General features: G+C 47.8%; 1 protein-coding gene across 5 annotated transcripts in view; it reads right to left on the bottom strand.

The window, feature by feature from the left end:
* Positions 1-26,295, bottom strand: part of LOC146811408 (uncharacterized) — an 880,866-nt gene that overhangs the window by 290,904 nt on the left and 563,667 nt on the right. For all 5 annotated transcript variants that reach the window (XM_085618520.1, XM_085618519.1, XM_085618522.1 and 2 more), the window contains exon 11: positions 10,598-19,428. In XM_085618520.1, coding sequence (XP_085474646.1) covers positions 10,598-19,428 — 8,831 coding nt within the window. The remainder of the gene's footprint in view (positions 1-10,597; positions 19,429-26,295) is intronic.

The raw sequence follows: 26,295 nt of genomic DNA, 5'->3' as shown, positions 1-26,295 counted from the left end.
CGTGTCTGCCGCCCTCTTGATAAGTCTATTATACAAGGGCAGGTCGCACAAAACGTAAAAGCCTCAAGTGGTAGCAGATGACACTCCTTGGGTGTTGAGAAACTGCCATTCGTTGTCAAACTAACCCATTCTCTGAACCACGATGGGCTCGTCCTCTTAGTAGCTGCAGAGGTCTTCTTGCTCCTCTTCATGCAGCTCCAGCATCGAGGGCACCTCAATGTCTGGTACAAAATAATCCACGCTCCCCGGGCTTTGTAGGAATGCAGAAGCCTTTCAGGAACTCTTAAATCCTTGCACTGCAGGTGCACCACCAAATCTGCCTCCAGTCTGCGCCACTTTCTCAACCTTGAGTGAACGCTTGTTTTGGTTGTCGTGGGGTCTTCCTCTTCAGGCCCTCGGGCTTGGTGTCCTTCGCCTCCTTTCTCTGCCCCCCGCCCCCCCTCCATGTGCATGCCAGCATCGAGGGTAGGGTCAAAGATTTGCCCCCATCGGTGTCCTTTGGTTGGGACCCAAGTGGCTCAGTCATCAAGTGTTTCAACGTGGACGCAGAGGTGGCTTTCAGGGCTTTGGGGTCTCGAGTTACCTTCTGCCACTTTTAACTTTTTAAAATCCCTCGCCGTCTTCTTCGCGGCTTCTGCCGGTTCAAAAGCACTCCTTTTGGCATCCGACTCTCCTCCTTGTGCTGGCACTGCTTCCTCTGTTTTTCTCTTCATCACTGGAGCAGCCCAGGTCTGTGGGTGCAAGCATTGGCCGGTGCGCCAGATACAGCTTCAACCTGGTCTTGAGGGTCTTTGGTACAAATTCTGCACAGGCTTCACAGGTTTCTATGTTCTGATCCGTCTGGAGGGATCGTTTGCGGACTTGGTGAGGATCCCTCTGTGCTAACTTGTAGTGGCAGTTAGTAAATAACTTTAAAAAAGGGGTGTTCCCCATATCGCTTAACTGTCTCATGTGCATTATCTGGCCACATTGTGTTCCCCAGGGGCTTTCCCTTCGGGGGTTGAGAAGGCTCCCCTCCTTGGTCTTCGGTGATTCTTGCTCTCTTTGGTGACTTTTTCATCCTCTCTGTACTACTGCATACATTTTTCAGAGTTCCTCCATTGTGCTTTGAGACCCAAAGCCAGAAAAATAATCTGAAGGTGGTAATCAATAACATGAACTTACAGTCTGATGTCATGCAGGGGATGGCCTTACCACAACGTCGCCCATACACACAAAACTATTATAAAGAGAGAAGGGTAAGACAATTCAGGATCCAACCACTTGAAAGTATTATAGATGCACAGCATGTGAATCCAGAAAAAGATTTGTGCTCCAAAATCTGTGTGTGGCCCGGTTTTATTTTGCTTCCTTGGAGACTCTCAAGCAGGATTAACCAACACACAACAAAGCTCTGAAGAAAGAACCCCTTATATGCATCCATCATGTACTGCACTGCTTTTAATTAAACATTTATTTTATACCACTTTGTCACATTTTGAGCTTGACAAAACTCAAACCTTTAGTTGATCTGTGCCGGTTGCCCTGATTTTCTACGACAGGAAAATACAACTATTAATGGTTTGACTTGAGACCCCCATAAGCATGCAGTTTAATTGGTCAGGTGAATAGTTAAGACATTACTGTGAGAAAGTGCCCTCTTTCTGCATGGTTGCCCCCACGTTTTGCTCAACTGCTGATATGCCTTGACTCCGTGTGCCCTGGGCTCCTGCCATTCGGTTATCCAGGGTTTATGTTCTTTTCCTAAAATTGTATTGAAGACCAAATCCAATTGGCACACACTGGCCACAGGTCAGTCCCTGGTGCACAAGTTACTTGTGTAACGATATATCTGTAAGAGACATTAGTGATAGATTCCTTACCTTAGAATATCCCATGCGTCACACTGGATCTGGAAAGTTTGTCAGCAGTACCCCTGTGCGTCGTTAGGCGCTGGCGTCAGTCGCCGAGATTACATCGCTGGAGCTACTTGGACATGCACACGCGCACCGGCGTCAGTTCTGTACACGATTTTCAAGAAACTGACCACGGACGCATTGAAACTAGGGCCCTGAAAGGGATGACCTTAACCCTAGAAATCAGTTCGCAGAACGGGGAGGATGGGTGGGGCGGTAAGGAATCTATCACTAACTAATGTCTCTTACAGATATATCGTTACACAAGTAACTTGTGCATCTGAAAGACACGTTAGTGATAGATTCCTTACCTTAGAATAGATACCCCAGCAATACCAATCCCGGTGGTGGGTCTGCGAACCAAGGTCACACCAGATAGTCACAGAGAACAGAACGTCCAAAGAAGCCGTCTCTCCGAACTGGACTGTCAAGGCAATAATGCTTAGTAAAAGTGTGCAGCGAGGCCCACGTGGCTGCCTGACAGATGATTTGCAGGGAGACACCACATCCCAATGCAATAGTAGCTGCTGTCGCCCTAGTAGAATGGGCGTGCAACCCCACCGGGGGTTCCTTTTTAGCCAGAGAACAACAGGCTTTGATACACAAGACGACCCAGCGGGAGATAGTCCGCTTGTGTAAAGCCTGGCCTTTCTTGGCGCCTACGTAGATAACAAAGAGCACGTTTTGGGTCCAGATGATGGGGCCTCTCTTCTTCTCTGGAAGGAGGCAGAAAGAAAGTGGGCAAGGTGATAGTTTGCCCAATGTGGAAGGCAGCGACAACCTTTGGCAAGAAGGAAGGATGAGTGCAAAGCACAACGTTATATGGATGAACCGACAGAAAAGGAGGTTTACAGGAAAGAGCCTGGAGCTCACTCACGCGCCTAGCGGAGGTTATGGCAACCAGGAAAGCAGTCTTCAAAGTTAATAAACAAAGAGGACAGTTGTGAAGCGGCTCATAAGGAGCGCACATCAAATAAGTAAGAACCAGATTTAAGTTCCACTGTGGCATCACAAACTGAATAGGAGGGAAAAGGAGAGTAATGCCTTTGAGAAATCTATTAACAGGGGACTTGAAAAGAGAGGGCTGATCAGGAAGCCTGAAAAAAGATGAAATTGCAGCAAGGGAGCCCTTAATAGTGCCCAGAACAGAGCCCTGCTGGGCCAAAGAAAGAAGGAAAAAAAGGACTTCTGAAAGAGGGGCAGAAAGGGGATCCACAGTCTTTGCTGTGCACCAAGCCACAAATTTGTTTCACCTGCAGGCATATACAGATTTAGTGGCTGGACGCCTGGCTGCCAGAATGACATCACAGACTTCAGGAGGCAAGTCAATCGGAATCAACTGTTGACGCTCAATCTCCACGCATGTAGGTGGAGGCTTAAAAGGTTCGGGTGGAGGACCGTCCCCTGTTGCTGCGACAGAAGGTCCTCCGGAAGAGGCAGTCGGATCAGGGGATCCATGCTCATACTGAGTTACTCGGGATACCAAACTCTTCGAGCCCAGTCCGGGGCCACAAGAATGACTTGGGCCCGGTCGCACCTGATCTTCAGCACTCTGGGTAGAAGTGGTATAGACGGAGAGGCATACAATAGACCGCAGCTCCACTCATGACAAAAGCGTCCGAGCGAGTGCCGCCTTGGAAACTCCAACGCGCAGATTGATGACACTGCACGTTCTCTTCGGTGGCGAATAGATCGAACCAAGGCTCTCCCCACTGTTTAAAGACACCTTGCGCCACCTCCGAGTGAAGACGCCATTCGTGATCCATCAGGCACCGGCAGCTGAGTTCATCTGCCCTGGCATTCAAAGAACCTGTCCGGGGTTGAACCGTCAAGGAAATGCCTTGACGTTCCAGCCATGTCCAGATGTGCAGAGCCTCCTGACACAGAGTCCACGACTCCACCCCCACACCGCCTTGTTTGTTGCAATACCACATGGCGGTGGTGTTGTCTGTGAACACCTGCACCACCCTCCCCTTGACAGAGGGAAGGAATGCCTTCAGTACAAGAAGGATCGCCCGAAGCTCCAGAAGGTTGATATGGAGCAGGGACTCCGCCGGAGACCAGAGGCCTCTGATCTCCGCCTCTCCCATGTGGCCAACCCCATCCCAGGAGTGACACATTAGTCACCACAGTGTGCTCTGCCTGGGGAAGGGAGAGGGATCTGCCGCTGACCCAATGCGGATTCGTGAGCCACCACTGCAATTGTTGTGCAGTGCCCTCCGAGATCTGGACGTAGTCGCACTGGTTCCCCTGATGCTGCGCCCACTGGAACTTCAGGCCCCACTGCAGAGCCTGCATATGCCACCTGGCATGATTTGTTAGCAGGAGGCCAGGAGGCCCAGCAGCCTCAAGGTCATCCTGACCAAAACCCAGGACAAGGGCTGAAAGATCAGAATAATGGCCAGAATGTCCCAGACTCACTGTTCGGGAGGATAAACCGAAACTGTGCCGTGTCCAGAACCGCTCCGATGAAGAGGAGCTTCTGAGAGGGAATCAGGTGCGACTTCGGCACGTTGATGGAGAACCCCAGCAAATGCAGGAGGTCAGCCGTAGTCTGGAGGTAGGAGAGGACTGTTTGGGGCGAGCCCGCCTTCAGCAACCAGTCGTCGAGATAGGGGGAAGACTGAAAGCCCTGATCTACGCAGATGAGCTGCGACCACTGCCATCACTTTGGTGAACACCCGAGGGACGCTGGTAATGCCAAAGGGGAGCACGGTAAACTGAAAATGCTCCTGCCCTACCATGAATCGCAGGTAAATGTGTTCTGGACATCCCCAGAAAAGCCAGTCGTTCTCAGCCAGGCATGGCGGCGTAGCGCCACTGTCGTGGAAATCACCCTGCCAAGCGAGTAAGCAGTGTCAAGACCACAACGGATCGTGAACTTCGCCGCGTCTCTCCCCTCAGCAATAGCTTGGGAGAGTACTGTCCGAGCCTCCACTGGACACAAAGGCAGCACTTGCGCAACCGTATCCCACACAGAATGGAACTAACGGCCCAAGAGACATGCGGTGTTCACAAACCGCAGTCCTGAACTGGCGAAAAAAAACATCTTCCCAAACTGCTCCAATTTCTTGGATTCCCTGTCCGGTGGTGAGGAAGGTCATGCGCTCGGGACGCAGAGGCCTTGACAAGTCAGTGGTAGGGTGTTGGGAGAGGAAAACCGGGATCGGCCGGGCGATGGAGTCAGGCCACTTTCTTATCGACAGGAGCCCCTGTGTTGGGCCTGGACCAGGTGCACAAAAGAACATCCGAGAGTGCATCATTACAGGGCAGCAGCGGCTCCCTAGAAGAAGACGCCAGCCGAAGCACCTCTGTCAAGAGGTTAGTCATGACGGCCACTGTAGGAAGCTCGAAGTAGAGAGCCTCTGCACCCTACGCAACACCATAGAGTAGGAACCACCCTCCTCCGTAGCCATGGTAGAAGGAGACAGCGAGCCAGGTTCAGGAGTATAAACCTGGTCACCTGCATCCCCCAGATCCTCATCCCAGTCTGGGATTAACTTGCATTGTGCTGCTAGAGGGTCCTCAGACCCCTCCCAGTCCTCCCCGTCCTGCCGAACAGATAAAACATAAGGAGGTGGTTGAAAAAGGGGATAGAAATTCTGAAACGGCGTCGGAATCTGCGTCGGTAGACACGCTTCCGGCACAGTCTCCACATTGGGGAGGAGGCCAGGGACGGTGCAGTCGATGGTCGTATTGGGCCAACCGACATGGACGGGGATCCATGTGTGGATCTATGGGGGGGGACTCTCGGCATCGAGACCAATGTCGTCTACAACGTCGAGCCGGGGCCCCCAGTCGGGCCCACGGGGCCCCCAGTTGGGCCCACGGGGCCCGAAGGTGCACCGGCGGGGCTGGATAGTCCGAAGACACGTGCCATAGCCGACAGGAATTCCTGCAGCTGGGCCAGAGTCGCCGATGAACCCGGAAAGGACGGGATGGCCATCGGTAACTGCGGAGGTTCCGCGCCACCCTCAGCCGCGGCGCGCGACCGGCTAGGCGAAGAGTGACGGCGCTTGTTCAACTTCTTGTGCTTCGCCTTACCTGACTCAGAGTGCTAAGACTTGGAATGGTGGTGATGGCTCCGCAGCCGGTCCTTCGACCTCCTACGGGACCGGGGCCTAGAACGGCACGAAGCAGACTCCCGTGCCTCTAGCCACTTTCGGGACCGCTTACGCAAAGTTTTCAGGAGCCATGGCCCAGCAGTGGGAGCACGACTCGGAGTCATGGCCTTGCTCACTTTGCCACTGGATTAAAGCAAGCCTGGCTGAAGACGGCTAAAATGCCAGAAACCGGTCCTAGGAAGCTTGTTTCCGGTCCAGGGAAGACATGGCTTGGCAGTTTGGGCTGGACTGTCCCATGAGGCACAGGGTCAGACTGATTTGCATATGGCTATGTCTGAACTGGGGTGGCAGAGTGGGCTAAAGAACGGTGATGGATCAAACCCAGATCTGTTGACTGGGTGTGAGTGTTTGATTGGTTCTGATGCTCCGTCCATCACCACCCCCTTCTGTACAGCTTTGTTCGCCATAAGTTGGCAGGGTATGCTCAGACGCGAGTCCCTTGCTCACTTTGCCACTGGATTCAAGCAACCCTGGCTGAAGACGGCTGAAATACCAGAAACCGGTCCTAGGAAGCTTGTTTCCAGTCCAGGGAAGACATGGCTTGGCAGTTCGGGCTGGACTGTTCCCATGAGGCACAGGGTCAGACTGATTTGCATATGGCCATGTCTGAACTGGGGTGGCAGAGTGGGCTAAAGAACGGTGATGGATCAAACCCAGATCTGTTGACTGGGTGTGTGTTTGATTGGTTCGGATGCTCCGTCCATCACCACCCCCTTTTGTAGGGCAGTGGGTTGTAGGCATGGCACACAGGGATGTGTATCATGTCGACTCTTCACTTTGTACTGCACCAAGATATGCAGCCTGCAAAGGCGGTGTGTGTGTGTGTAATGGTACAGGGCTTCTAAGGGTCGCACAATAAGTGCTGCAGCCCTTGGAGGTCTTCCCTGCTCACAGTGCACTGGGTACCTGTGGTACCATTTGCCAGGGGCTGACCTGTGGCCAGAGATGCCAATTGGGTTTTGGTTTCAATGCGGATTTAGGATAAAAACTTAGGCCCTGGGTACCTGATTAGCAGGTGCCTAGGGCACACTAAGTCAAAGCTCATCAGAAATTCGGCAAAAAGTGGGGGCAACCATGCAGAAAAAGGGCACTTTTTCCCAGGCACCCTTCAACAAATTTAACACCAGAATAAAGTCCCACTGAGGCATGATAAATGGTGAGGGAGGGAAGAGATGAAGAACTTTTAGAAACCTATGTACAATAGGGATTTGTACAGAAATGGTTCTTCAGGTAGCCGCAGAAAGAGCTGACCGATATCCCATACAAGTGTCTAGAGCAGTGGCCTGGTGGGCAAGAGAAAGAATGAAGAGTAAAACTTCGGAAAGGGGATCAATGTCTTTCTGCATATCATACCACAAATTGTTTCTAAAAGCAGGTTTATATAGTCTTTGTGGAGGGCGGCCAAGATGATGTTACAGAGTTCGGGAGGAAGGTCAAAGGCTGTCAACTGGTGTGTCTCAATCTCCACGCAAGAAGGCTAAGACAGGACAGGTTCATGTGGAGGACCCTCCCCTGCTGCTGCAACAAAAGATCCTCCCAAAGGGCAGTCTGATTGGAGGATCAATGGCCATGCTCAGTAGTTCAGGATACCAGCCTCTGTTCCCAATCCGAAGCCATAAGGATGATTTGGGAACAGTGATTATTGATTTTCATGAGAACTCTGGGCAGGAGTTGGGGGAGGGCGCAGGCAGAGAGGCATATAGAAGGCCTGTGCTCCACTCGAGACGAAAAGCATCTCCATACATGAGCTACCTTGGAAACTTCAACGCGCAAAACTGCTGACATTGCACGTTCTTAGCGGAGGTGAACATATCGAACAAAGCCTCTCTCTACCGTTGAGACCTTGCACCACCTCCGGTTGGAGATGCCATTGTGTTACGCTATGCATTGACAGCTCAGTTCATCCGCTCTGTCGTTCAGAGCCCGCCATGCTTTTCCAGCCATGCCCAGAGGCTCAGGACCTCTTGACAAAGGGTTCATGACCCCACCTCACCCAGTTTGTGGCAGTACCACGGCAGTAGTGTTGTCCATGAACACCAGCACTAGCCTTACCTTGATGGGGGTAGAAAGGCTATCAAGCCAGTCTGATTGCACGGAGCTCGAGCAGGTTGACACCTCTCCCAGATGGCCACCCCATCCCAGGTGTGATGCATCTGTCACTACTGTCAGATCTGGTTGGGGAAAGGAGAGGAGTCTACCTCTGGCCCAATCACGGATCGTGAGCCACAACTGCATATCTTCTGTGGTTCTCTACGAGACCTGGATCATGTTGGACAGGCTTTCCTCATGCTGTGCCCATTGAAACTTCAGGTCCTACTCCAGAGCCCGCATATCCATAAAGCCATAAGTCCCAACGGCTTTGGGGTCTGCCCCACCGAAATCCGGGGCAGAGGCTGAAAGATCGGTATCACAGCCCAAATATCCTGGACTCTATGCTCGGGAGAATAAGCCTGAAACTGAACTGAGTCCAGAACAGCTCCAGTGAAAGGGAGCGTCCGAGAGGGAGTCAAGTGACACTTTAGTATGTGGATAGTGAACCCAAGCTGCAACCACCACAGTCACCTTGGTGAACAGAAGCACTGGTAAGGCCAAATGGGAGCACAGTCAACTGACAGTGCTTGTGGCCCACAGTGAAAGCCAGTTAATGATGGTGGGAAGGCAGGACGGGAATGTGGAAAAAGGCATCCTGCAAGTCCGACGCTACCATTCGGTCTCCTGGGTCAACAGCAGACATGACCTGAGCTAACATGAGCATTTCGAATTTCTTCTTTTTGAGCAATTATTTGAGGGCCCATAGGTCTAGGATAGGACAAAGGCCTCTGTCCTTTTTGGGGACTAGAAAGTAGCAGGAATTGCAACCACAGACCACTTCTGTCACCAGCATTCTCTCTACGGCTCCCTTGGCCAAAAGAGCTGTGGCTTCCTTATGGAGAATGGATAGATGATTATCCGTCAGACGGTCGTGAGATGGTGGCATGAAGGGGAGGGAATAGACCCTTCAGACGATTTGCAAAACCGACCTGTACATTATGAGAGACTGCCAGCAGGGCAGTGGATGGCAAATCCTGCTGCCAACTGGATGCCCATGCTAGTAATGGGGCATACTAGGCACTTGTTGCGGGCATCCCCTTCCTGAAGGCTTCTACCTGCTGCCATGTCGCAGACAGATCAAGAAATTCAGGACACATTAGGACCAAACTCTTAATCTGCTCCGATGGAGTTCGGGAGCTAGGCAGGGAAACATGCTGATACCCTCATTCCTTCTGTGTAGATCGAGAGTAACAAAAAGGGGCAGATTCCCATTTGGATTTCTAGTGCGTTTTCTTTGATTTATATGAAGACTTGGAACGATCTACCACAGTAACTACAGAGCAGAATCAAGGCATACAGTTTTGTTGCGTTTGGCCTTGAGGTACCATATGGCCTTTGGGTTCATCTAGGCACAGAAACCACAGGCCCTGGAGTCACTCAATCTAACCCCCAGGTACCACAGACAGACATCGTGAGGGTTTGTTACAGACATCTGCTTTCTACAATCCGTGAACAGTTAAAGTTCTGTTTTAAGGGTTGACATTTCTATAGTTTTCATAATGGTAAAATGTTTGAAAAATTCGAGTCAAAGCTTTGGATCCACAGCTGGCGGGGCAGAAAGGAACTGACGTCATTGTCCATCGGCGGTGCATATATGCACGTCGCTAATCACAGCAGAACACATTCTGCATGAAGCAACATGCCATCACCTGTCGGCACGCAAGAGTACTGCTCTACAAATTTCTGGGTGCACTTTGGCATCTGTGGAATATTCACATGGTGAGGAATCTGCAGTTAGAAATAGCCATCAGAAATGGATGGAAATGCAGTCAGTCATCCAACAGCTTAAGCTTTGAAATGTATCAAAGTGCCCAAAGGCCTGCTCTCAGCAACCATGTTACAGGAGTACCTTTCATCTATAGGACTGAAGGGACACAGAACAGTTTCCACAGAAATTCAAACTCAGATGGGTAAATGTACTAGTCTATAGACACCATTTTCACTCGAGATTAAGACAGCTACCCTCCCACAGCACAATTCCCAAAATCAAGGTTTTGTTGCTCTGACCCCAATTCTAAAGATCGTTAAAGCACAATGAAACCACAATCAGCAGAATCACCCCATGCTGACAGATAGCAGAAAGACCCATGAAGTGGAGCAGACTGAGGTGTAAAATTGGGTTTGAACTACATCATTGAAAGTGATGGACTGTAAATAAACAAACCTTCAAGACTAAATCAACACCATACTATAGTTATTCAGAAAACTTTCCACATCCAACACTCAATGGCAAAATACAAAAAACATGAATATAGAATATCTACATATTACTAAACAATTAGTGTTGAAAGGTAAATAAGGACCCGAAATTGGTTAATATTGTAATGTTTTTGCAGATAATGAAAAAAGTGATTTTTTTCTTTTTAAAGCAGTGACAAATTTCAACAGTTATGAACAGGTTAAGCTATAATTGGAGACATGACTCAAACTGCCAGAAAAGAGGTAAACTGATAAAACTAACTTGTCATAAAAGAAAATCCAGTTTACCTTTTCTGCACATGCTCTTTGCCCTCTGGTGAGGGTGGGCAAGAATCAGATGAACTTGAGTCTGAAGACGATGAAGAGGAGGAGGAGGAGGAGGAGGAAGAAGATGAGGAAGAGGAGCATGAGGAAGATGATGATGAAGATGATGAGCTCCTTCTTCGTTGAGTTCTATTTTCCTCAGGCAGAGTAGGAGACAAAGAGGTTGCAGATGGTGGCTTTGAAGAACCTTTCTTTTCATCGGGTGTATCTGTTTGAATGTCTTGAGGAGGGGTAGGCGGTCTACTTAGTTTTATGCCAAGATTGGAGTCACCAGAATGTTCAACTTTGCTTGGGTACTGGGGACTTTTCCTTGGGCTTCTATTGTCAGCAAGGTGGCACTCCACGTTAGATGGCAACATAGAGAACGGTTGGTTCACTTGTTCAACTGCCAATAAATGTTTTGGGCTAGCTGCACTGCATTTCTGCTGCTCATAGGGTACTAAAACAGATAAATGGGATTTGGACAGCACATTCACATTTGTGGAAGACACACTGGGATTCAATTGCTCACCAAGTTCCACCAAGGACACATTTGGCTTCAGGTGTAAAACAGGCTCCATACAGGAAAGACAGTCTTGCAGTTGCTCAGATGGTTCTGCTGAGCTCATTCTAGGCTTTAGGTGTTCCTGGGGTTCTCCTGAGGCCATCTGAGGCTTTGGCTCCATGAAAGAATCTTCTGAGGACAAACGGGCTTTTAATGTCTCAGAAGAATCCATTGGCAATTGGGCCTTTGGTTGCTCTATAGTAGCCACAGACATCTGTCTGGACTTCAGTTCTTCAGACTGTTCCAGAGAGGTCATGGGGGGCTTTAGTTGATCAACTGAGTCAAAAGAGGTCATTCTTGCATTCACTTCATTATCACAATCCCGTGAGAACTGGGCCTTCAGTTCCACTACAGGCTGTGTGAAAGAAATCTGTGCATTAATTTGCTCAACTAACTCCACTGAAGAGCACTGGGTTTTCTGTTCAACAGGCGTGGAGAGGTTGGTTTGGGTCTTCAGTTCAGCAACCTCTGTGGAGGACAGGTGGACTTGAATCATCTCTATAGATTCAGTAGAAGGATGTAGTGTCTTCCGCTGATGAGCAGGGTCAGTGAAAGAAAGTGGGTCCTTCAGCTCCTCAACATGATCCTTAGAGGTCAAACAAGGATGCAACTGTGAAGTAGAATCCACAGATACCAGACTATCCTTCCTCTGCTCATGATGTGCTGTTGAGAACTGAGTTTTTGGATATTCAACATTTTCCAAGGACAGCTGCGCATTAGGTTGCTCAACAGGCTCTCCTCTAGACGGTGGACATTTCTGCTGCTCAACACGTTGTGTTAAAGATGGTTTGGGCTTTAGATGCTCAACAGGTTCAACTGAAGGAAAAGATTTCAGTGGTTCAACAGCTTTTGTGGAGTATAGGTGGGGTTGAAACTTTGGTGGTTGCTCACTCGTTCTTGTTAATAATGGGTATTTTGTTTTTTCTACAGATCTTGCTGAAGAAAGAGGATTTTTAAAATGCTCAAGAGGTTTTGAAGCAGCGAGCAGAGATTTTGACTGCTCTATCAATTTTGTCGAGGACACCTGAAATTGGAATTTGGGTTTTGATGGCTCAGACTTTGCAGAAGGCAAGTGGAACTGGAATTTTGTTTGCTCAGTAAGTTTTGAGGAGGACAACAAAAACTTTGGTTGTTCAGAAAGTTTTAACGTTTGCAAGGATTTTGATTGTTCTATAGGTATCAATGGAGATGGCTGTGATTTCTGCTGGTCTTCAGTTCTTGGGGACAGAAGTGACTTTGTGTGCTCTGTAGCTTTTACTAAGGAAGGAAGAAATTTTGGCTGCTCTGCAAGTCTTAAGGTTGGTGGAGATTTCACATCTGCTTCATGTCTTGACAAAGCAAGCATTGTCTTTTTCTGATCCTGTTTAGCTGAAGACTTTGTCAGCTCTTCATGTCTTCTCAGTGATAGTAGTGCCTTCGGTTGTTCATCTTTTGTGGATTTCATATCCACTTCCTGCTTTGTCAAAAGTGGCAGTGGCTTTGGCAGCTCTTCAGGTTGTGTCAGAAGTAACTGGGTCTTTGGCTGCTCGCTGGGTTTTACAGAGGACAGCAGAGGTTTCTGTGTCTCTGTGGATTTTATGGAGTACAAGGATGATTTCGGCTGCACTGCAGGCTTTGTAGAGGATAGCAAGGATTTTGATCGCTCAACAGATTTTGCGGAGGGTTGCAAGGATTTTATTAGCTCTACAGATTTTGTTGAATTCAAATTTGGTGGCAAGTCACGCGATGAAGAAAGCTGGGAATTAAAATCACCTGTGGTGGACGATGGTAGGGATTTTAGTCCACCAGTTGTAGAGGACGGCTGGGATTTTAGTTGTTCAGATGCAGTGAAGCTCCTAGTTGTTACAGGCAAACGTGGAGGAGACTTAACAGGGGAGGCATGGCTTGCAGGCGAACTGGAACGGGAACTGCTGGAGGAATAACCAGTCAGTGAATTGTTCCTTCTCAGAGCAGACCTGTTAGGACTGTTCATATGTAGCACCTGTGCCTTTCGTCCCCTCTCTATTAAGGTGGGAGAGCTGTCTTTTTTTACAAATGCAGGAGATTCGATTTTCGCTGGATTACCACTCTGAGGAGACTGATCACCCTTTGGAGAAACTCTCACTAGTCCAGGTGGGGATACACTCCTTTCTGAAGACGATCTATTGGATGGTAACATGCGAATAGGGCGGGGCCTCTGCTTTTTTAAAGCCAACTGTTTCTGCTTTGGAGACTCTTCTCTTGATGGGGATGGTGAGCTGCTGTCCCTGGACAAAGATCTTGCAGCAATGGAAATAATTTTCTCTCTAGAAGATCTCCGTTTTGTGCTCGACACAATCTTTTTGTCTGGAGAGGACTTAGATTTGTTCTGCCGTGTGGGTAGCAGTTTTTCTTGCACAGATGATTTTGTGTATTTGTCTAAGAGTGGAGGTGACCTTGATTTTTTTTTCCCAGGAGAATCACCCCGGTCTTTCCTTGGAGACCATCGAGACTGCATTTGCTTTGTTGGTGTTCTTGAGGAATTTTGCTTTGGTGAGGCTGGTCTTTGTTTTGGCCTTGAAGACGATCTTGATCGCCTTCTTGGCGATGCCTTTGATTTTACTGGACCTGGAGAAAGTTTTGATCTGCCTTTTTTAGAAGATGAACTGGACGTATCAAGCTTAGGTGGGGACCTGGATCTGCCACGCTTCATGGACAAGGCAGCACCTTTTTTTGGAGAACTCCTGCATTTCTCCTGTCTGGATGTAGACCTAGACCGACGTCCCCTTGATGAGGATCCAGATCTCCTTCGAGAATATTTGTATGCATCTCGTCTTGATCTTGAGCGGGATCGGACTCGCCGGGGAGATGAACCAGATCTTCCTCGGCGTGGAGAGGGTTGAAGTCTTTGCCTTGAGGAGGATCTGGACCGTCGCCCTCTTGGAGAGGACACTGACCTACGTCGATGCCTCTGACCAAATCTAGATCCATCTTGCCTGGACGTTGACCTAGACCTTCCTCCTCTTGTGGAGGACCCAGACCTCTTCCGAGAATGTCTAAAAGTGTCTCTTCTTGATGTAGACCTAGATCTGCCTCGCCTTGGAGAAGAGCCTGACCTCCGCCTTGGAGAAGCTCTCAGTTTTTCAGGTCTTCGACGAGGGGATTCAGATTTATCTCTCCTTGGAGAACTGGGCCAGCCTTTAGATTTTGTAGTCTCACTCTTTTCTGGTCTTTTGGACATCTCAGACTTTTCTTGGATAGAGGATTTTAATTTCCTTCTAGGGGAGGAAGATCGGCTTCTTCTTGGAAGTTCTTTAGTTTTCTCCTGTTTAGTGAATGAGCCAGGAAACCCTGGTCGTGAATAGTCCACAGATTTCTCAGACCTTGGTGAAGAATCTGCATGTCTTGAAGGTGATAGAGTTTTCTTGGATACCTGCTCAATAGACACAGATCGACTCCTTGGAAAAGATCCAGACCGGCTTCGATTTATATCCAAACGTGCTTTCCTAAGCCGAGGAGATGACCTAGATCGGCTCCTATCTGTAGATGACCCAGAGCCACTTTCTTCTGATGTGGTAGTGCACTGCCCAGATGATGCACTTCTCGCTTTCCTTTGAGAAGAAATGGACCTGCTTCGCCTTATTGGCAATGTCGTCTTATCCTGAAGTATAGAGGAGCTGGACTTACTTTGTTGTGGTGATGTCACAAATTTACCCCTGGACATAGATGGGTCAGGCCCACATTGCCTGGGAGGAGATGGTAATCTTTCTTCTTGCACAGGGAGTGAACGAGATCTGCTTCGTCCATCAAGGGCTGTAGATTTCACACGATCTGGAGATGAACCAGAACTACTGCTTCTTGAGGAAGCTCTTGACTCAACAACTGGAGACCTTATTCTTTCCTGCTTTGGGGGACTTCTGGATTTAGCAGTTTGCTTTGAGGGCGACTGCGGCATGTTTTGCCTTGGCTGCTTTTTACTTATTTCTCTCTCAATAGTGGATGAGCTAGAACCACTACGCCTAGGTGGTGTTCTTGGTCTCTCTTTTCTTGGGGAACAAGACCTTTGGCTTAGAGATTTTTGGGACTTCTCTCCCTTTTCTGGAATGGGTAGAGCACTGATTTTCAACTGAGATGTACCCAATACCTCCTTTGATGCAGAGGACGAGCTAGACTTTTCATGACGTGGGGGTGTTGACTTTTTCTCTGGAGAGGACTCGGGACTATACAATTGTGGTGGTGTTTTAACTTTGACAGCTGAAGATAAACCAGACTTGCTGTGCCGCTCCGTGTGTCCTGGAATAGAGCCAAGGAGGCTAAGATTAGCAGCTTGCTCTGATTTAGCATCCGGTTCAGGTACTGAACCAGAGCCACTTCTCAAAGACACAGACTTTAATCCTACTTTTGAGACTGGAGTTGTAGAAGCACCACTTCCCTGTGGAGAAAATTTAGGAATGCTTTTTAGTTCTTGCAAAGGTGCAACCGAATGCCTTGGTGATGTCTGTGACTTATCAAGCATTGGGGGTGATCTGCCACGTATGTGAGTTTTTACAGACAAATCTAAATGTTCTGGTGAAGAGACAGCTCTGCCTCGTAATGGTGATATTCTAGATTTGCCTTTCTTATCTGGAGAATACCCAGCTCTTGTTTTCTGCAATATTTCTCTTGATTTGTCTTTATGTTCTGGTGATAAACTTGATGGCAGGTGCTTTTTGAAGTTCCCAGATTTTTCTTTATAACCTGGAGATGATGCCAATTTGCTTCTTGGAGAAGAGGGTATTTTTTTGGTCACTAGTGAAGTCCCAGTACGAGATTTAAATGGAGAAGATCTAGATCGGTCTTTCCTTTCTGCTGACCCAGACCGACTTCCTCGCTGAGGTAATCTAGTCTTCCCTTTCAGCTCTGGAGATGAATCTGAACTGCTTCCCTCCGATGAGGTCTCAGCCTTTTTCTTTTTTGGAGGGGTTCTGGCTTTCTCTCTCAGGGGTGGAGAAACCCTGCGCTGGTTTCGCCTTGGAGGAGATTTGGATTTCTCAAGTGGTTCAGGTGAAGAATTAGAACTACTATGCCTAGGTGTTCTGGATTCCTTGGTTGGTTCTAAAGAGGAACTAGATCTCCTTCGTCTTGGAGGCGTTCTTGATTTCTCTTTACATTCAGGAGAGGATGCTGAGCTGCTTTTTCTGGAAGGGGATTTTGATTTTACTCTTTGTTCTGGAGATGACCCAGACTCCCTACGTCTTGGAGGCATTCGTGATTTTGGATTCCGCTCTGGAGAGGAATCAGAGGAGCTTCGGCTTGGAGGAGGCCTTAATTTTCCTTTCTGATCAGGAGATAAAGCTTTTCTGTGCCTTGGAGGGGTTCGCCGTGGGGGTGTTCTTGATTTTTCTTTAATTTCAGGAGAGGAGACAGATCTTCGGCGCCTTGTAGGACTTCTTGATTTATTTGTCACATCAGGAGAGGATGCAGATCTGCTACGAGAAGCAGTTATTCTCGCTGATCCCCTCCCATCTGGTGAAGATTCGGCACTGCTGCTACCTGATGATTGAGATGTGCTTTTCCTGGAAGGTGTCTTTGATTTTGCACCTCCAGACCGCCCACGTCTTAGATGCACTTTCAATGGTTCTTTTTGTTCTGGAGATGAATCAGATCTGTTTCTTCTAGGAGGCGATCTCAGGTTTTCTTTAGCCTCAGGAGACGAATGAGACTGGCTTAGCCTTCTGGATGATTTCAATTTTTCCATTTCTACAGAAGAACTGGGTCTACTTCGTCGTGGAGGTGTGCTAGATTTCATCTTTTCTTCAGGAGAAGAGTCAGACCTACTTCGCCTTTGAGAATTTCTCAATTTGTCTTTCCTCTCTGGTGAAGGACCACACTTCATTCGCCGTGGGGGAGTTTTTGCTTTAACAGGTCTCTCAGGTGAAGACTCTGAGCTGTGTCGCCTTGGAGGAGTTTCTGATTTGGCCTTTACTTCTGGAGAGGAGCTTGACCTATCATGGCTTAGAGCAGTTCTAGGTTTCTGCTTAGAGTTTGGGGAAGCTTCAGAATCAAGTCTTCTTATTGGCAAAACCGAAATCTCTTTCCGAGCTGAAGAACCAGACCTGCCTCGTCTTGGAGAAACTTTCAATTTGTCTTTCATTTGAGAAGATCCAGACCTTCTTCGCTGTGGAGGTGTTTTTGATTTTACATTTAGTCTGGGAGATGACCCAGACCTGTCACGCCTCAGAGGCGACGTTGATTTGCCTTTAACCCCTGTAGAAGAACCAGACCTGCATCGCTGAGGTGATTTAGATTTTTCTTTCACCCTGGAAGTGCTTGACTTTTGTGGCTTAGGAGAAATCTTAGATTTTGATTTAATCTCTGGAGAAGAGCTAGACCTACGTCGCAATGGAGAGGTTTTTGATTTTGTCTTCATCTCTGGAGAAGAACTAGACCTGTGCCACCTAGGAGGTGTTTTAGATTTCTCTTCTCGTCCTAAAGAACCAGACCCATCTTGCCTTGTGGGAGTTTTTGATTTTTGTTTTCTTCGTCTAGGTGGTGTTTGGGATTTCTCTTTTAATCCTGGAGAAGATTCAGAACGCTTTCGCCTTGGCGGGGTTTTTGAGTTCACTCTTATGAATGGAGAGGACCTTGATCGAGGTCTTCTTGGAGGAGTTTCAGACTTTTCTTTGGCTCTAGGAGAAGACCCTGCCTTGAGACTTCTTAAGGGTGTTTTTGATTTTGCTCTCACCTCTGGAGAAGAGATGGAGCTACTTCTCCGTGCAATTATCTGAGATTTTACAGTTCTTGGAGAAGACCCAGATTTTCCACGCTTTTGTGGAGTTACAGATTTAGATCTTCTCCGTTTTGGAGACCTAGATATACGCTGGTCACTTTTTGGAGGGGTTTTGGATCTTGACTGGCCCTGCTTTGGAGGTGTCCTTGACCTAGATCTCCCAGGTTTCTGTGGTGATCTGGTTTTAGATACAATTTGTTTCTTAGGCGTTCGCGATTTAGATCTACCACGTTTCAGGGGTGTTTTGGACCTACTCTTACCTCGTTTTTGAGGGGTTCTTGATCGTACTCTCTTCTGTGGTGTCTTGGACCTGCCTCTTCTTTGTGGGGTTCTAGACCTAGACTTACCCCATCGTTTCGGAGACCTAGACCGAGACCTACTCCTAGACCTACCCCAGCGTTTTGGGGAACGAGATCTTGATCTGCCCCATCGCTGGCGGGATCCAGAGCGACCCCATCTCTGTGGAGACCTAGACCTGCGCCATCCCCACCTCTGGGGGGACCTAGACCTGCCCCATCTCTGTGGTGTTCTAGACCTTCCCCACCTTTGTGGAGTCCTGGACTTTCTCCATCTCTGTGGTGTTTTTGATTTAGATCTGCGTTTTGGGGGGGTCTTTGACCGACCTCGTTTAGGAGAAGACCTGGATCTTGCTCCTTTCGGCGAAGATTTAGACCTTCCTTGTTTTGGAGTTCTTGATCTAGACTTTCCCTTCCTTGGAGTCTTTGAACGAGCACGCTTTGGTGAACTGCTTGATCGGTCACGTTTAGAAGATATTTTAGAGGTCTTTTTAGGGGGTGTTTTTCCTCGCTCTTTCTCAGGAGATCTAGATCTTGCAAGTCTTTGGGGGGTCTTTAACTTTCCCTCATTAGTGGTAGAAACCAACGGTCCAGAAGGAGATCTGCTTCTTGCTGGGGAAATGGCCTTTGATTTAATTTTCTTTTGGTCTGACGAATTGCTACGGTCTCTAGAAGAATCTTCACTTTCTGAAGAGGAGTTCTCACTATTGGGAGATGTAACTCTTCCAATCCGCACAGGTGAAACTGTTCTTTTGACAGAGTTTTCCACAGGAGATGTCCTCCTTGCAGCCAACCTCTTTCCTGGTGAGGACTTTAAAGTGGACAAGGTTTTAGCTGAATTTTGCAATTTTTCATGATGTTTTAGCAAGTCACACTCTTTCTGGAGAGCTGACTTTCTCTGCTCTGGTGATCTAATCCTTCCTGAAAGAGAACCTCCAGGTTCCTTTGACATCTTGTCGGGAGAAGCCCTGCCCGAACTAGGAGATCTGTTTTTGCAAGATGATTCTTTCAGCGCTTCACATTTATCCTTGCTTCTTTTCCTCTGGGAAGGTAAGCTATGACTTGGTGAGTGTCTGTCAGACTCCTTCTGCATTTCATTTTCAGTACGCCGGTGTTGCTCTCCAAGAGTAGGAGACACTCTCAGATCTAGACCTTTAGCAGAACTTTTGTCTTTTTTCACAGGGGATAAAGACCTTTCCTTAGCTTCTTTTGTTCTTTTTGATGACTTCTGCAAAAGAGGAATACAACATTACTGTACCGCTAGACAAATGGCATTTCACATTTTGTACTGAGCTTAACAAAATTAAAGTGCACTTAATTGTATTTCAGAAACATGCAGTACTTAAGTGAACTTTATTGGCACTTATGATAGGACATGATCTACTCTAAACTTAACTTGAGGAAAAACGTGATACTTATGTGGTTAAGCCTTGTGCAAGACAAGAGTCAGTATATCCCACGATATGCTTTAAGTAGCGTCCAGGGCAACCATTAGTCACTGGGTAATATGTGGAGTGCAGTCATTTACCACTGGTGTCCCAGGTTCAAAGTATTATTGTAGGCCAATTGCTTAACAAATCTACAACCTGATAAATAGCAATCAAAACTTTAAGATATGAGATAATATAAAAAACTCAGACTATAGTATAACAAAATATTTCAAAAGAAAAGGTTATTTGCACTTGGATTAAAAACAGTAAAAAGGAAATGAGAAAAGAGAGGGTGCTAGTTTTGATTGCTGGGACAGATATGATCTCAAACATCCTTATAGTCATACCTGCCAGATTTTATACCATTGCACATGGACACTCCCAGTAAGCTTGGCAACTATGTTGGTATGAACTGTAATTATGTTTTTTCTGGCCAAACTTGTGTTTTTTTGCAAATGATTCAATCATGCTAGCTCAAGTGGAGGTATCTTTGTACTTACTGTCTCAGCAGGATAAATTACTTTGTCCCCTTAATTAAAAATACTTTGTCGTCATCATGACTGGGACAATAATGAAAGTGTGTGCTCTTCCACTTTCACCTCACACCCCCAGTAACGGAAATACTTTACCCTCATCCTGACAGAAAAGTAGGAAACAGGCATGTCACAGATACTCTGAAGAATGGTGAGGTTGATTTGGATCCGTACACATGCTGCAGAAGAAGGTAATTTCTTTCATACTTATTAGCTATGACTATTCAATACACATTCCCATTCCACAAAATGGTAAGGATAATGGCATTTCTCACCACATATACTATCTAACAAGTAGGTTTATTTGCAGTATTTGAAACAAACAAATTCGGTTTCCTGTGATGCTGTGGTCACTCATGAGGAAAAACTAAATGGAGAGCTATAAATGAGCACAATCCAGATCTCATCTATTACCAGTTAGAAATAACCTTGTGGAGTTCCTCAGGCACAGAAGCCAGCAAAGCTGAAAAACAGCAACAGGAAGAGGTGCTGATACAACACACTAGTAGCACAATGGCAATTTGGACGTAGCATGCCACAAAGACAGTTGCAACGATCTACCTCTACCACCATAAGGATATAAAAAATGGCTCGTTCGGCAAGTACTTGGTTATCCTCTTGGCACGCAAGATATCTGTGCAATATCACTGAAGGCAAGATTCTGGAAAACAAGTGGAACGTCTGTGTGGTTGCCATGTTATCTCCATACTGGGTTTGTATAAGTGTATGAAAGCCTATCTGCTAGTGCAATTGGAGTAACTATGAACAAACATACCTGCTCGAAGAGATGGACTGCTTTCCAGGAGACAAGATCCTGAGGCTAGAGAGCTTGTAGTTATCTATCCTTACTGTGCGAAAGTGGCTCTGTATATACTGTTCCCAAATAGGTACAGGGTGTACAGAGTCCACAGTCCCCAGAGGTTTGCAGAGGCTAAAGTTAGATATAACCTTACTCTAAAGTGGTAGCTTGGTCAAGCAGTAAGGCAGTATCAGAGGACAGTGTAAAGCATTTATTGTACACACTCAGTCAGCAAATGGTTTCACACACTCAATAACTGAACTCTAGGCCAATGGTTTATATAAAAAAAAATATATGCTTGTTTTATTTTAGAACCAACAATAGGTATTAAAATATACTTTCTCAGAATGAGATGATTTGTATAAATACTTTTGCAACATGCAATTGACTTTTGTAGAAAGTTACAAGTGGTTGCAATAGGCAACAATTCTAAACACAATAATGCATTGAGTTCAATGGAAGTTTCAAGTTATTTGCCACAGATTACTTTTAGGATTACTTTTGGAATTCCAGGACTCGATCCTAGATTCAGTCCTGGGTCAATACTTGGAATCAAGTGATAAAAGTAGACTTAATTACTGTGATGATTTTTAGACAATATTTTGCTATTTTAAAAGTTGACACTTAGAAAATATTTCATAGAAAACATTCAAGGATTCCCTATGGCAGAAAATTCAAGTTGCAGGTATAGTATGTTCTCGTTACTTTTGTTATTCAGTACTGGGTGCCTAGACTCAGTACTGGGACCTTTATACAAAACACGTAAGTAATTACGTTTTCAGAAATTATATGATTTTCAAAGAATATTTAAAGTTTGCAGAAATTGACACTTGGAAGAAATTTCACAGAAAAACAGAATGATTTCCTATGGGAGAAAATTGGGTTACTGGTAAGTACAGTTGTAAGTATTTTTCGGAGTCAGCGCTGGGCACCAAGATCCAGCACTGGGAGCTCACCTAAAAGCAGGTGAGTATTTTCGTTTGTTACTCGGCTGATTTTTGGTGAATATTTTTAGTTTTGATGAGGCAACACTTAGAAGAAATTTCAGGAAAAGCCAGTCAATGTTACCCTATGGAGAAAATTGAGTTATCGGTTTAAAGGCAAGTACTCGACTGGCAGAGTTAAGGTTCTGGGCATAGACTCAGGGGTTTCCCAGGGTCAGATAGGTACAGTTGGTTCACCCTCAGCGGCACAAGGGCAGCCGGGTGCAGAGAGAGATAGGCCCAATGTTATCCTATGAGAGGTAGGGGGGGCCTTGGATGGTGGCTGCTGATTAGCAGGCCACGCGGCTGTGGGAGCTGGGCTCCTGGTCACTTACTCAGGGGAAGTGGGGAAATAGATCGGTGTAGAGGTTGCACTGCTACGGCCACTCGGGCGGCTGGGTGCAGGGTGCTTTTGAGCCTTTGGGCACTCAAATGATTTCAATGGGAAATATCTGGTTTAGAAAAAGACTGCAAGCACGGGGACGAAGATTCTTCAGGTCCCACCACTTCGAGAGGTAAGTTGGGTAGTTGGAGGATAGGTAGGTACCCCGGGATTGGGCACAGGGGGCCACGGGGTGCCGGGTGCCTTTTGGTGTCAGGAAATCTTACCCTCTGTTGATCGCGGTTGGGGGGGCACCTGGTTCTGAGGCTGCAGGCTTCTTCAGGAGTGTCGAGGGAGGTCCTTGGGTGCTGGACTCGGGGTCACAGTCGCCATGGGGTCGTCCTCGTGGTCTTTGTTTATTCCGGCACAGGCCAGGCTTGGTGGGTGAAGAGTTTGCTGGGTTCGCGGTTCCGGGCTGCTGCCAAGGATTAGAAGTAGATTTTGAGTAGAGCCTCTACTCATGGGAGTAGCAGGGGGCTTAGAGTCAAAAGGTAGCCAGGTCCTCCGGGGTTTGTGAGGTTGCTGGCCACAAGAGATGCCAGGTTGGAGCAGGTTCGAGGGTCGACAGGCCGGTACTGCTGGGGCCAAAGCAGTTGGTGTCTTCCTCTTCTTAGCAGCTGCAGGGCAGGTCTTCTTTCTTCTAGCTCTTCTTCGGATTTCGGAATCTGGAATCGGGGGAAGGAAGGTTCAGGTTGCCCCTAAATAATAGATTTAGGGGAGTTACAGGTAGGTAAAGGGCAGGGACCAATGAGTCCCTGTCCTGGGGTGGGTACACCCCCTATCCTGCCTCTCTCCTGTGGGAGGGGGGCAGTAGCCTAGTCCTGATTGGGCAGGGCTTCCAATCTTCAAGATGGCGAGAGCCCGGAGATGTGCTTCACCTCGCCTTCCCCACCTGAGGGGTGAGGCTGGCAGGCTGGCACATCCCCTGTCCTTATTTGGGGTTTCTGGCCAAGCTTCCTGCCAGAGTGGGGGGTTGCAGTGGCCTGGGGAAGCTCACAGAGGCGGCATGCCTTTGAAGCTTCCCCCTGCCCATCCTGGGGGAGGAGATTTAGCACCTCGCCCAGGATGTGCATTGTTGCAGACCCAGGGGTCCAGCAACATATTTGCTGTGTGGCAGCCTAAGAACAGACGTGGATTGTAGGTTAGGTTTCAGGGGGCATCTCCAAGATGCCGTCTGGGGTGCTTGGTGTAGGAGAGTAGGGTCTGCTTTCTATGTTCACCCCCACATTTTGCTTTTGCTTCACTGGTTTTCGACTTAGATGTGGCTGTGGGCCTGCCAATCAGACCCACAGCCCAGCTGTTCTCTCTCTAAATTCATACTATGTACTTTAGGTACATAACCCAATTGGTAAGGATCACCTTCTAGGACCCTGTACAGTGTACCTTAGGTACCCAGGGCATAGGTGTACCCTAGGCCTACCAGGGGCTGCAGCATGTATTATGCCACCCCTGGCTGGCCTTCCATTATGACACAACTGGCTGATCACTCAGCTGGGGCAAGGTCGTGTAATCACCCCTTGCTTAGCTGTAGTATTCCTATACCTACCTTGTATCTAGACACATGGGTAACCTATCAGCCACTCCTATGGCAGGCCTTAACCATCCTGGAGGCAGAGTGCTTGGTAACATGTGAGATGGTGCTCTAGCATGAGCTGAGCCTGTCTGCAGCTTTCGGAACCATGTCCTTATAGCTGTTCTATGATATAGCCTACCATATACTCTTAAAGTGCCTTATAATCTTAAACGGTTATGGTAACTATGGTTTGGCTTTATCAAAACATGTCGTGTAAGGTGTCTAACACTTTGGAATACTACCCCCACACCATTTCTGGCGATGACTACAGAGCCCGACCAGCGCCTTGACTTCCAGACTTCTCCGACCCTGATCCACATCCACAGCCAAGCTGAGATCCGTGGAGGCGACGAGAGACGTGGGACCGGCTACCTGGGAAAATTGGCTACTTGTTTCCAGCGCAGCTTCTGAGGCATCCTCGAAGTTGTGCTCTGGGGATTGAGAAGCCCCAACCCCGAGCACCATCTGCACCGAAGATCAGCCCTCCACACTCCACGAGTTCTGCGTGGGGCCCTTCTGCATTTTCCTGCTCAACGCGTCTGTCCGGTTGCTTGCCCGTTGGCTAGTAACTTCTGTGACGACGAACCCTTGACTTTTCACCGCTGGTTTGGCTCCTCCAGACTGGCCCTTGCTTCCCTGTTAAAGAGAAGCACCTCAGGTCTTCCTGGTCTGCAACAGAAGCGAAACCTTCATTCTGCGTGGGTTGCGCTTGCCAAGGCTTGTTGTGTCCCAGCTCGACATCGACGCTGCCGACAGCAAGAGCCCTCGTGGGACAGCTCGCCTCCTGGTTGTCCTCGACGCCTCCTGGTACCCATGGCTGCTGCGACAAGCTTCACCTCTTCACCTGCATCTTCACGACATCGCCTGGTTCCTTCCCGGCTCCTGGCTGGTGACCTAGACTCTGTCCCCTCTGCTTGCAGGTATCCTCCTTCTTGATTCCATCCTTGGAATTCACCGGACACTTCACTGACTGCCTGTCAGCATCTTTTCTTCAGGCATCCATAGGAGTCGACGACGAAACCCGACGCAAGTTCACACCTATGCACCTGCAGCCCGTGGGCTAGGTAACTTGAGTACTCCGGTACTCACAAGGGTATTGACTATCCTAGGGTCTAGTTTCCAAGTCTCTAACTCGTAGCTCTTTCCGAAGTGTCCTAAAACTCTTTATTTCTAAACATTACTATTTCTATCGACTTTAACGCATGAGTGTTTCCACTCTGCACCTGAATCCCGTGGGCCTCCCACTGCCTAGCAACTGATAGGGTAGAGTAGCCCCAGCGATTGCCTAGGCCTAACCTGTGTTCGTGACCGTGGTTCTTATACCACTTACTTAGTATATGGTTTGCGTGGCCCCTAGGGCCTAACTGTATTACTTACCTGTGTGACTTATGTATGCTTAAATAAGACTGTTGTACTTACCTCGAATCTCATAAAGAGTGCTGAGGGTATTTTGACTAGAATAAATACATTCTATTTTTATAATATATCTGTTGTGGTGTCCTTTCATGTGGTATTCAAGGGGTTGCAAATGGTATAACAGCTGGCTTCACATGCAATACAGAGTTTAGCCTAAGACTGCTCTTGTCCATGCTACCACTAGGATAGCTGGTCTATAAGGTTGACTTTACAACCAATCACCATAAGGGTTGTTTGGACTGATAAGGTGTACACTAGAACTAGTGACATCATACATCAGGCAAACTTCTCACACTTGGTACATTAAATCCCACACTGGCTTCAGTGTTGCCATTATGGTGCTGTGGAGTTCGTGTTTGACGAGCTCCCAGCACCATATACTCTTAAATGGCAGCACTGCACTTAGTGCCCAGCAATGGACCTGGGTACTGTAGGGGCACAGGGGTCCTGCTCCTGTGCCCACACCATTGGCATAGGGCACCCAGCTAGAGGGGTGGCTGGTGTATGCCATGGCAGTATAGGTGGTGGGCATGGCACACAGGGATGTGTGCCATGTCGACTTTGTTTTGTCTTGTACCCAGACACCCAGCCTGCAAGGGCAGTGTGTGTGTGTGTAAGGGTACAGGGCCTCTAAGGGTGGCACAATGGGTGCTGCAGCCCTTAGAGGCCTTCCCTGGTCACAAGGCCCTGGATACCTAGGGTACCATTTACAAGGGGCTGACATGTGGCAAGGGTTTGCCAATTTGGGTTTTGTGTTTTAGGGAAGGAACATAGGCCCTGGGCACCTGATTGGCAGGAGTCCAGGGCACACACAGTCAAAGTACATTCAGCAATTCAGCAAAAAGTGGGGGCATACCATGCAAGAAAGGTGGCACTTTCTTACACTTACCAGCAAAAGGGGAGCTGCTCTTTCCATCCCTGGTGTGAGGTCTAGTTCAGCTGGAGCCAGGAAGTGTCCACCTGATTCACATTAATCCTT

Source organism: Triturus cristatus, chromosome 7 (assembly GCF_964204655.1).
Source record: "Triturus cristatus chromosome 7, aTriCri1.1, whole genome shotgun sequence".
NCBI classification, from domain to species: domain Eukaryota; kingdom Metazoa; phylum Chordata; class Amphibia; order Caudata; family Salamandridae; genus Triturus; species Triturus cristatus.
This window is presented reverse-complemented; position numbering and strand designations above follow the sequence as displayed.